The 12092-nt window shown below is 48.5% G+C and overlaps 1 protein-coding gene across 5 annotated transcripts in view; it reads left to right on the plus strand.

Annotated features, from left to right (window-relative positions):
- PAMR1 (peptidase domain containing associated with muscle regeneration 1) overlaps window positions 1-12092 on the plus strand; it is a 164715-nt gene that overhangs the window by 128269 nt on the left and 24354 nt on the right. For all 5 annotated transcript variants that reach the window (XM_082343739.1, XM_082343740.1, XM_082343738.1 and 2 more), the window contains 3 exons: window positions 4080-4194; window positions 8346-8563; window positions 10930-11037. In XM_082343739.1, the coding sequence (XP_082199865.1) occupies window positions 4080-4194; window positions 8346-8563; window positions 10930-11037 (441 nt within the window). The remainder of the gene's footprint in view (window positions 1-4079; window positions 4195-8345; window positions 8564-10929; window positions 11038-12092) is intronic.

Here is a 12092-nt window from a genome sequence, read left to right on the forward strand (position 1 = left end):
ATTAAAGAAAAAAAAAAAAACACTGCTTCTCGGAAGTATGTTGTGTCTCTCTCCTGCCCCTCCCTCCTTGCTCCCCCAGCTGGAGATAACAAGACTTGTCTGAATGCTGGGGGTGTTCATTTTTGCTGGGAACCTTCCAGCTCTCTTTCTAGTTTAGAAATTCATGAAGGTTTCCTTTCAGCTCTGTAAGGCAGAGTCTATCCAGCTCTCTCTCTTGTCTGGGTTTGTAGCCATGGGGAAAGATGGGGGAGGGGGCGGCCTTGGAGATGAGTCCAGGATTCGAGATCCCAGGGGACAGTCTGGCTTGGCTGGCAAAATTCCCTGCACACACATGCACGTGCACACACACACACGCACACATACACACACCCTCTTCCCCTGCAGCAAGACATGGTCGGGGAATCAGAGCACTTCGTCTGGGCCATTGCCTCTCTGGTCTTTCAGACTCAGGACCACCTGCTTGGTTGGCCAGCCGTACTTGCTTGGCGGGGACACTCACCTGAGTTCAGTGTTCTGTCCTAGACAGAGGGTGCAGTGAGTCTGCCCTGCGCCTGGGCCCTCGGACTTGGACGCCCACATGGAGGTGGGAGCCGCTTGGTGTGAGGAGGGAGCAGAGCTCCTTCTCCTTTTCCCAGTGCCCAATACCCTCCCCCCAGAGCACATTTCTGAGAAGTGGCCTCTTTGTCTCTGGCTGCTTGGAACTTGTCCCCGCTCTTGGGACCGACTCTGCCCTCCCCTCTGGAGTGAGAAGGAAAACATCATGAAGGACCGAGGCGTCACACGTAGCTGGGAATCCTGGCTGCTTCTGAAGGACGGCCCCTGGGCCCCAGGAACAAGTGGTCTTGCATCTCACGTGGCCGGGGGCCAGCCCCCCGGGGTGGGTGGGGCTCCTGGCCCTCCGGAGGCCGCATGAGACCCTGGGGCTGGCCAAAGACCGCGTGGTCTTGCCAAGAAGACTTGCCTGGGGAGGGGCACCAGCTCCCCGTGGACCTGAGGGGTGGGAGGGCAGTGACACTGCTGTGTGATTCCAGGGAAGAAACCAGAAGCAGGCTGGCGGCATCTGCTGCTGATTCTGACTTGGGGTCCCTGCAGGAGGTTTGCTGTGGAGCTGGGATTTAACACCTTGTGGTTGGGAGGCTGCCAGTCGCAGAGGGGCGGAGACTGTGCAGGAAGGTTTCTTTTTTTGTCTCTCACACCCAATGTATCACTTCCGTAGCCGGGCAGCAGATGGGCGGATGGGGGCGATGAGGAGTGTGAGGTATGCAGGAAGAAAGCACGTGCACTTCCGAAAGTTGGGGGCTGGGGCAGAGATTCAATGTATTTGGGGGACGGGTGGTGGTGGAAGAATCCTGCTGCTTCAAAACGGAGTGGGGGAAGGCTGGGTCAGGAAACCCTACGACAGTTTAATGCACTAGCAGAGACCCAGCCTTGGTACGAGACAGATCCAAGTTCAAATCCCTGCTCTGCCACCAACTAGCAGCAGCTAACATTTGCTGAGTTTTCTGCTAACTGCTTTCCATGTGAGTAATCCGATTCAAGTCTCACAAAATGTATGTAGTAGGTGCTAGTTTTACTCCCATTTGGCTCAGGTCTGCTGAGGTTCTGCGAGATGAAGAAACTTGCCCAAGGCCACGCAGCCCGTGACGCTAAGGCTGAGACTCAAACCGATGACAGCGGGACTCTGAAGTCCTGTCATAACCACTGCTCTGCAGTTAGAACAGTCGTCTGCAGTCTTCCGACTTCCTGGCCATCCAGCTGTGGGGAAGTCACCTAACTTCTCCCATCCTTAGTGTTCCTGTCTGGGGACTGGGGAGATGAATATCATTCTCCCAGGTTTCTTGTGAGGATTAAACAAGAGAATTTGTGTAAGTCTTTTAGCCAGTCCCTGGCCTGTCACAATGTCATCATTCATTCATTCAACAGCTCTTTATTGAGCTCCTGTTATATGCCAGTTTCCGTTCTAGGTGTACAAGCTAGAGAAGTCCCAGCTCTACCAAAGGGAGTAAGCAAATAAGCTCGATAATTTCAGATAGTGATGAGTGTTATGAAGAAAACAAAATCGAGTAAAAGGCAGTGACTGTAGAAACGTGAAGGTCCATTTTAGCTGGGTGGCCCAGGAAGTCCTCTTTGAAGAAGCAGCTGTTGAGCTTAATTCCCAAAGGAAGGAGATGTGGAAGAAGATGAACCTTGTAGGTTAAGGGAGCAGTGGGTGCAAGGCTTGGAGCTGGGACAGAAAGGAGGCCGTGTGGCTGGAGCTGCATGAGGAGCAGATGGGTGGTGGTAGAAGCCAGGCAGAGGGCAGGGCTGGGCGGTCCGTGAGGCAGGGCCGCGGGTGCTTTGGGAGGGTGAGGCACGGTGGCCAGCCTTTGGAGGGTCGAGTCAAGAGAGTAATGTGATCTAATTTATTTATTTAAAGGGTGGCTTTGGCTGCTATGCGGAGAATGGAAAGTTGGGAGACAAGGATGGATGCGAGGAGGTTGGAACTGCAGAGAGAGAGAAGGGAGGCCTGGCCCAGACAAAAGCCCCACGTGGAAAGTGGTGGAAGATGTTTCCCATGTGGAGCCGGGCAGCAGCAATAAACATCCTAACGATGAGATGACTCATGCCGCCTAGCAGTCAGTTTTGCAAAAGTCACAAGCTTCAGACCTCACAGCTTGTCAGAAGCAGAGTTTGGGCTGTATTCCTAACACTGTAGAAATATTACTAACATCCTGCCGTGAGGCACCCTCCACTGATGTTCATATTTTTCTTTTGAGCAATGAGAATTTATTTGGGGGAGGTTATTGAAGATAACCACATGTCCAGAATTTATGAGGTCAAACTGGGTTCTGTGTAGAACAGAGTTAAATACACTTTTTCTGTAAAGGGGCAGATGGTAAATATTTTCATTTCTGTGGATTCTACTGTCTCTTTTTGCAACTACTCAACTCTGTCCTTATAGCTGGAAACTGACCTTAGACAATGCATTAAAAATGGGTGTGGCTCTGTGCCAATAAAACTTTATTTAAAAAACAGGCAGGAAGCCAGATTTGGCCCATGGATCATAGTTTGCCAACTCTGGTAGAAAATATAGTTTATTTACATGACCCAGGTAACTTTTTTTTCTGTAACACCAATTCAAGACATTTCCCCCAAGCTCTTTTGTAAAACTAAGGTGCATCTTACACATCTCTGCTTAACACTAGAAGATATGATATAATTTAATGGAGACTCTGTGCCGTGGTTTTCAAATCTTGGGGATTCCTTGGAGGTAACTCAGGAGACCAAGGTGATAGTGAGAGGGAGGGCTTGGGGCCCCAGCTTCTGCTTCAACCAGGAGCCCCTCTTGGATCCATTTTTAAAAATTAAATTGGTGGTCTTCATAAGAGTTTGTCTGAAAAAAAAAGGGCTTGGGAGGTTGAAAAAAATTGAAAACCACTAACCCAGTCCAAATGGTTGGAGTTCCTGCAGGTGTTGTCCCCCTGCAGGTGTCGTGCATTAGAGAGGTGTCGATCACATAGTTGCTCATAGAACAAATTAATACATACATTTTCTAAATGGATGGAGGGGTGTCAGGAAGGAGTTGCTTTGGGGTTATATTTGTGGGGTAGAGAATGTGCAGGGAACACAGACCAAAGGGTCTTATGCAGATTTAGACTCCGGACAAAGGCCACAGTGTCCCATGTAGAGCTGCGGGGAGGGCCTGCTTTCTGAGCCTGGTAAGGTGGCAGCAGCAGGCTGGCATGTGGCAGTCTTGGAGAGGCAGGTGAGAGAGTGGCTTGGACTTTACATTCAGACACAGGTTTAAATCTCTGCTTTGTCACTTAGTAGCTAGACAAGTTATTTATTTAATCTCTGGTTATCCATTTTTCCATCTGGAAAACTGGAATGATACTACTTCTCTTCTCAAGCTGCTGGGTGGATTAAATGAATTAACAATTCACTGCCAATTGCCTAGCACATTGCCAGGTGCTTGAGAAATAGAAATATCCTTCTACATTCTGTTCTCAAGGGTGTGGGATGAGCTCAGCGGCTTTGAGACCTTTTACCATCTCTTTCTTGTTGACTCCAATTTCCATGCCCCAATCTTCTCTTCTTAGGATGTGGCCAGGTTCTACGAGTCCCGAAGGGTCAGATTTTGCTGGAGACCTACCCCCTGAATGCTCACTGCGAATGGACCATTCACGCCAAACCTGGGTTTGTCATCCAGCTAAGGTAAGGGGCTGGGGTCAGAATTAGGGAGTCTGAGGTTATAAGGGAACACAGTAACAGGACCAAAGGTCCTGGATCCTAGTGACCAAGGGCTAATTATCAGAACTTCATTTTTAAAAGCAGAAAATGTGTATTACAATCTTTTCCTTTACCTCTCAGTGATTTTGTGGGATAAGGCCTGGGTAAAGCTACGGTCAACTAGATGTTTGTCATTCACTGCCTGAGGACAGTGAGACTCAGGTGATGGTGACCCAAGGCTAATACCAGCACAGCAGAACACCGAGAGCAATCTATCCCCCAACCCCCAGATCTTGACCAAGTCTTCCTGTTCACTCAGTACTGGACTAGACGCTATGGGAGGGAAGGGAAGAAATAAGGACAGGTCTAACCTTTAAGGAATTTGCACTCTAGGTTGGGGTTTATGCTCATCACATCTCCTTTCATTGCTGTCCTCAGAAGACAACCACCACCCCTGCAACCAATAAACTGATTGTTTCACATGCATGGAAGATAAGCTGATTCTTCTTATGGAGCTTTGGGGTCCTCACAAATGTGACTAATTGATGCCATAGTCCAAAGTATAGATCCAGGTTTATTGTAACTATAGATAAATAACACGAGTGCATCCTGTTTTGTGAGAACTCCTCACTGCTGCATCCAGTTGCCTGAAACAGGACCCGGTACACACCACAGGTGCTTGGTGGACTCTTGTTGCATAAATAAAGTTGGAAGAACTGCTCCCTGCCGCCAGGGTATCTTCTCTCCCCTGGCAAGCACCTCTGCTCTTCCTCTCTAGGGAAGCAGAGTGGCCCACTCACCCCTGGGACATCTAGCGACATTGTCCACCTAGCTCTTCCCTTTTCTAACCAGTGGGAGGTTGGCGGTGATGGAAATCTCTAATCTTCTAGGGCACAGGCTTTCAGTAGGTATTTTCTGGGTGGATCAATGCACCTGGAGGTTACCACATGCCAGCTGGCTCCTCGATGGTGCTCTGTCCTTCAGGAGGGGCAACACGATACCCGCTTTGGAAGGATGCAGCAAATCAGGTCCCCTTCTCAATCCTCCTCATCAAAGCTGCCCTTTAGTAGCTGGTCTTCTTGCTCCCTGGGGTCCTGGGGTTAGGAGTAAGGTTTGTTAAGTGGACTTTCCTGGAGGAAGGTTAATTCAAGGAGCAAGTGAGAGGCCACAGGGTTCTGCTGAATGGGCTCCAGGCGGGGTCTGGCAGGATGATAAGGGCAGGTGTTAAATGCCACATGTTAATTTTTCAGCAGCTCAGGGACCAGGACCAGTGGGTCCCCTCAGGGGCCTCTAAAGAGCTTCTCTGAGATACAGGATACAAAATAAATCCCCTCCCCCCAACCCCGCCAAACAAATATCCAAAATGGTGGAAGGATTGAGAAGCACATCACCTGCCTGGGAAAGGGCCCTAGGAAGGATTGGAAATATGTAGATTTCTTTCCTGCCAGTCAAACCTGGGCCTGCTGGCCAGGGATACTAATAAGGACGTAAATACTCTGAAGCCTAGTGTTCAGCCCAAAAGCTGGCAGTCATCCCTGATGCCCCCTTTTCCATCACCTACCACAGCCGGGTCATCACAAAATCTACTTCCTTACTTGTAAAATAATCTCAGGTCCATCCACACTGTCTCTATTGCCAACATTCTACTTTTTTTTTTTATAAGTTTATTCATTTATTTATTTATTTTGGCTGTGTTGGGTCTTCGTTTATGTGCGAGGGCTTTCTCTAGTTGCGGCGAGCGGGGGCCACTCTTCATCGCGGTGCACGGGCCTCTCACTATCGCGGCCTCTCTTGTTGCGGAGCACAGGCTCCAGACGCGCAGGCTCAGCAATTGTGGCTCACGGGCCCAGTTGCTCCGCGGCATGTGGGATCTTCCCAGACCAGAGCTTGAACCCGTGTCCCCTGCATTGGCAGGCAGATTCTCAACCACTGCGCCACCAGGGAAGCCCCAACATTCTACTTTAAACCACCACCATGTCTCACCTGGATTCTCTCGTGGCCTCCTGACTGGCTTCCCTGCGTCCACTCTTGCTAGCTCTGCCATTTCCTCTCTTCAGGGTGACTGGAGTGATCCTTTAAAATCCTCAGTAAAATAATTGTCGTGTTGTTGAAACCTTCCAGTGGCTTCCTCACAGGCTTGGAATAAAATCTGAACTCCTCACCATACAGGATGTCTCCTGCTGCCCTCTCTGATCTCAGTTCGTACCACTCTCCCCTGTACACACCACTTTGCAGCATCCCTGACTTCTTTCAGTTCCTCGGATATGCTCATGACTACCTTAAGGCCTTTGCGCTTCCAGATTCCCCTGCCTGGACCGCTCTTCCCCATGACCTTCACATGGCTGGCTCCATTTCATCACTTAAGTGTTTGCCCAGATGTCACGTCTGCAGAGAAGTCTTCCTTGACCATGTGTGTAGAAAGCTTACCCTCCCAGTCACTCTCTGTGCTCTTACCTGGTTTATTTTCTTCTTAGGACTCAACATTCTCTGGAATTCCTTTGTTTTCTGGTTTCCTTGCTTATTGTCTGTCCCCCAGATCAGAACTCCATGAGGGCAGGCACTGTGTCCACTTGGGACACTGCGGTACTTTCAGCACCTAGAACAGCGTCTGACACACTGCAGACCTGCCACAAATGTGTTGAATAAGTGAACAAATGAATGAATGTAAATACAAGTTGCAATGCCTCATGTTTCAGTTTCAGAAAAAGCTGTGATCTCTGTCGGGTGGTGGCCTTGTCCCCCCTCCTACCCTTTTTAGAGTAAGATACCAAAGCCCAGAGAAGGAAGTGATTGCTCAAGGCCCACAGTGAGCTGGTGGTGGCATCTGGATAAGAAGTCAGATCCTTACATGCTACAGCATGTTTCACAAAGTATGATTAATAAGACTTACACTCCCTAGCAAAAGATTTTGTGATAAAAATTTTTGAAAAACACTAGGCATACTCAGTGATTGGGTTTCTTTTTTAGTAAGACCTTTAAGTGCATTTAGAATATCCTGATTGTTCTCTAACTCTGGCACTTGAAGTTTTTACCCAAGGTGGTAGAAATAGCACAGGTCCCAACTTCTCAGGTCAAAGTTCTGAGCTCTTCTGTCTATTCCCAACTTCTCCAAAATGTGAGGGACAAGATACAGATGTACATTTTGTGAACTTGATACTTAGGCATTCCCTTGGGAATCTTCTACAAAATGTCTTTTCCTCTCTTGCCCTGGGATGTGACTGCCTCTTTTCTTATCTCTTGGAAATGGGAGCTTAAGGTTACCTTCTGCTTTTTTGATCTGCTGCACCCCAGTATTTGCAAACCCAAGACCCCTTTAAGGTAATCACAGATACATCAGATCTCTTTCAATTCTGAAATTTTGATATGGTGCTACTTTTTCTACTCTTTGGGGCAAGAATTGTTACCAAGAGAATAATTATCTTCTGATCCTTCCATCAGAGAGAAGAGTGTGCAGAGTTTTTTCCTTTACTTGGTCTTGCAAGACAACATACTCTTTTCCACTCTCCAATTGTAAAATTATGATAGAGTATCCATTCTGTCAGCTATTCAGCAATATTTGTTTATTGTCTCTATATGCCATGCTCTGCATTAGGCACTAAGCAAACAGTGGTGGAATAAGACAGATGTCACACTCTACCCTCGAGGAATTTGCAGTCAAGGGGAGGAGACAGGCATGCACACACACAAAGTCAAGGAGATAAATATGAAAAATTAAAATGTATCTACGCATTATGAAGAAAACAATGGATCTCCTTTAGAAAGAGATGTCAGGGAAGCCTCTTTGAGGAGAGAATATTTAAGCTGAGACCCGAGGATAGGAAAGAACCAGCCACGCAGCCTGGGGGGAGAAGTGCTCCTGGAAGAGGAGCCAGCGTGTGCAGAGATTCTCTGAATGGACTGTGGCACCCCCCTCACCTGGGCACGCGCGTACACACACCTGCACACAGAATACCTACCTACACATGTTAAAAGAAACGTATCTGACCTCAAGTCCTCCAGGACCATTGTCCTATCACATCAGGCCAATGGCATCAGTCTTCAAGAGACCTGTTTATCCTCTGGCCTTGAACTTGCCCAGGGGTGTAAGGACTACCCGGGGCCCACCTGTTTCCTGCTGTCACCCTCTCCACCCACAGGGTTGTCATGTTAAGCCTGGAGTTTGACTACATGTGCCAGTATGACTATGTTGAGGTCCGTGACGGGGACAGCAGCGACAGTCAGATCATCAGGCGTTTCTGTGGCAATGAGAGGCCAGCTCCCATCCGAAGCACAGGCCCCTCGCTCCACGTCCTCTTCCACTCAGATGGCTCCAAGAACTTTGACGGCTTCCATGCCATCTTTGAGGAGATCACAGGTAAAGGCCAGGGAGACAAATGTCGCATTTTATGGCTGTGCTCCACACAAACATTCCTTTCTGTGTACCCCCCTTCTCCCTGCCCAGCCTTGTTAAAACCCAGCGTGCTGGGTTCTCCGAAGCAACCTGCACATTAAGAAGGTAGAGAGAGATGGCAAGGGATATTTCAGAAACGCTCACTAGGACCAGAGCTAAGAATTATTAACTCCCCTGTTTAGATGCTGCAGCACAGAGAGACCAGGTAATTTGTCTGTGGTTGCACAGCTCTGGGGATGGAACCAGGAATCTGTACAGTTTGGCTCTAGAGCTTCTATTAGGGGCTCTCATGGTTAAGAGCATTAGCTTTGGTCCCTAGCAGATTAAGCCGTGTGGCTTGGACAAGTTCTACTTCTCTGGGCCTCATGTTCCTAATCAGTGAATAAGGGCATAACCCTAGATCCTGCTCCATTAAGGAGGTGCTGGAAGACAGAACAGATGAAGAGCTTAGCCCAGTGTCTGGTACAGAGGAAGCCCTCAATAGCCGCCTTGCCCCAGGCATGCCCTGAGCCTCCCTTTGTCATCTTTCAAATAGGTGTTCAAAGTCTTAAACTACATAGGAAATGCCACTTACTTTATGAGTAACTCTGAGTCTGACTTCACCTCCTGTCCTGTTCCCATTAGGAAGTAGGATTTGGCCAGAATGAACGAAGTGCTCAGTCCTCAGAGATTGGATTCCATCAGGTTTTACAAAATAAACTCGAGCTGGAAGTTCTATTTTTTTAATACTGAATTTTAAAAATTGCGATTGACCATTATAGCTTCCTTCTGGAAGGTGCGATACAGAAGTCTCAGGAAGGGAGGCGGGCAGTAGCGGCATCAGCCCTGTCCTTTCAGCAAGACCGGCAGACAAGCCACCCTCCCCAGCCTCCTCCCGCGGAGAATGGTCCCACAGGAGCTCTCAGCAGTTGCTCCTGTGCGACTGCCTCCTTCCGGGATGTCTGTCTCCTCTGCAGCTGCTCAGAGCCTGGGAGTTCTAGAAGCTTTGCTGCTGTGGTGTGGTCGGCCTGTGGCCGAATCCTTGCCCCTCAGTGACGCCCTACCAGCTGAGGCTGAGATACATCGGGGGGTGTTTATGGCAGTCAGCGGTTGGGGGCAGCAGTGGCTCGCCAGCGTGTGACCCTGCGACTGAGGGGAGAGTTAGGAGGGTCTCTTCTTCAACCTCCCCTGCAGAACTCTGGAAACTCTGGTCTCCATTGTCAAACAGTCAGACAGAGCTCTTCCCTTTCCTCAAACACCCGAAGTGTCCCGCCTGTGCTCAAGTTATTCCCTCTGACTAAAGCCACCTCCCAACTCCTGCTCATCAAGTCCCACCCTTCGAGGCCCTATCAGATTTCTCCTCCCCTGTTAAGCCTTTTCCCTTCTTCCGATGGGCTGTGGCTTTACCTTTTTTTGAATGTCTTCTAGCACTTTCTCTCTTTTCTGACACTAACTGAATCATGCTTTAGTTTATGGTCACTGCTTACTCTTCTTGGAAAGGCTCTGATCTGGTGAGCGGGCCCTCCTGTTCATCTTTGTATCCCTCCTGCCTTACACAGAGCAAGCACTCAATTTGGGTTTGCTGAACTTGGCCGAGTGATATATTTCTACACCAGGGTAAAAGAATGTGGAATTGGTGGGTAACAAGCAGACTGGTGTTTCCCAAAGTGTTCTCTGTAGAAAAATAGTCCCCAGGACACTCTGTAAAATGCAGTCTCTCAGGTCAGAGAAGCCTGTGAAAGGTGGAACGTTATGTGCATTCTTAGAAATTCACAATGCCCCTTAGAATGTGGAATGTTCGGAGAAGTTCTGCAGTAGAGAATCTGGTTAATTATCATTTAACACCAGTAGCATTTCCCCACCATATCTGAGATCATAACTCTCAGTATCTCAAGGGACTACTGTTTACAGAATGCGTGTTTGAAAATTCTTGAGTACACTTTCACCAGTGTCATGAAGATCATCTTCCGGTTCCTTTCCCCCAGTATCCCGGATACTGAGCTTCCTTGAAAAAAAAAGATGATCTAGTACCCAAGGCTGCTGTCTCCCACGGAGCCCCTACAGGAGGGGGTGAAGCATGCCTCTGCTTTAATTGTGTGGTGCGCCTGTGTGTTGTCTCAGACTCTAACTGTCTGGAGCATACTTCTGGGGCCTTGGAAAACATCAAATAACATCAGGAACATTTGATTAACGAGCAGCTGTTTTAGGCAACCTCAAACAATGGTAACATGTTATCAATAAAAGGAGTTAAAAAATTGCAGGAAGACTAAAAAACAAGTGAAAGACTGGAGGCGTGAAGAAACTGACTCACTGCACAGGGGCACTGAGAGAAATTGCCTTTTCTCTTACAGCATGTTCCTCGTCGCCTTGTTTCCACGATGGCACTTGCCTTCTTGACGACACCGGATCTTACAAGTGTGCCTGCCTGGCAGGCTACACCGGGCAACACTGTGAAAATCGTGAGTTTGCCTCCGGAGTGGGAGTTAAGGTGTCACGTGGGGCTGGCGTGGAGAGGGTTTGGGGAGCTTGCCAGGGGTGTTGTTCCCTGCTGTCTACCATGGTCCCTCTAAGATGGTGGATAAGGTGGGCTTTCCCACTGAGTGGATCTCAAGAGGGCTGGGCTACCTTTGAGTCAGGATGTCTGGAACCACCCAGTTTTGTTCTCAACTGCTGCAAATACCTCTCAAAAAGATACGTCTTCAGTGGCCTTGAATAATATTCCGAGCTCAAACACGGTGAGAAAGTGTCAGCTGTAGAAAGCCACCATCACACACCCACCTGGGGCCCAGAGTCTGTGAACTCCCTCTCCATCCCATGATCCAAATTTTGGAGTCATGCCAGCTATGGAATTCCATACATTGTTCTCTAGGACGGCTCCCCTTCTGCTGTCACCACTCAAGTCCCACCTCCTGCCTGAGCTGTATCCTGGCTGTCCCACTGAGTCACCCACACTCTCCAATTCTTGCAGACAGAAGTCAGAAGCAGAACCATAATAGTATTACCAAACCAAACTTGGGTCTGCTCGCCCACGTGCAGTGAAGCCAATCTACTGACGCCGGGTTGTGGTGAAGGAAAGTGCAGCATTTATTGTAGGGCAACCTTCAAGGAGTCCAGGACAGCTAGGGCTAGGAAAAGCAGGAACTCCCCAAAGGGTTTCAGCAAAGCATTTTTTTTAAATCAGTCATCAATTTTATACACATCACTGTATACATGTCAATCCCAATCGCCCAATTCAGCACACCACCATCCCCACCCCACCGCAGTTTTCCCCCTTGGTGTCCATACGTTTGTTCTCTACATCTGTGTCTCAACTTCTGCCCTGCAACCCGATTCATCTGTACCATTTTTCTAGGTTCCACATACATGCGTTAATATACGATATTTGCTTTTCTCTTTCTGACTTACTTCACTATGTATGACAGTCTCTAGATCCTTCCACGTCTCAACAAATGACTCAATTTCATTCCTTTTTATGGCTGAGTAATATTCCATTGTATATATGTACCACAACTTC

The sequence above is a fragment of the Balaenoptera borealis genome, assembly GCF_965194805.1.
Source record: "Balaenoptera borealis genome assembly, chromosome: 11".
Taxonomy (NCBI): Eukaryota; Metazoa; Chordata; class Mammalia; order Artiodactyla; family Balaenopteridae; genus Balaenoptera; species Balaenoptera borealis.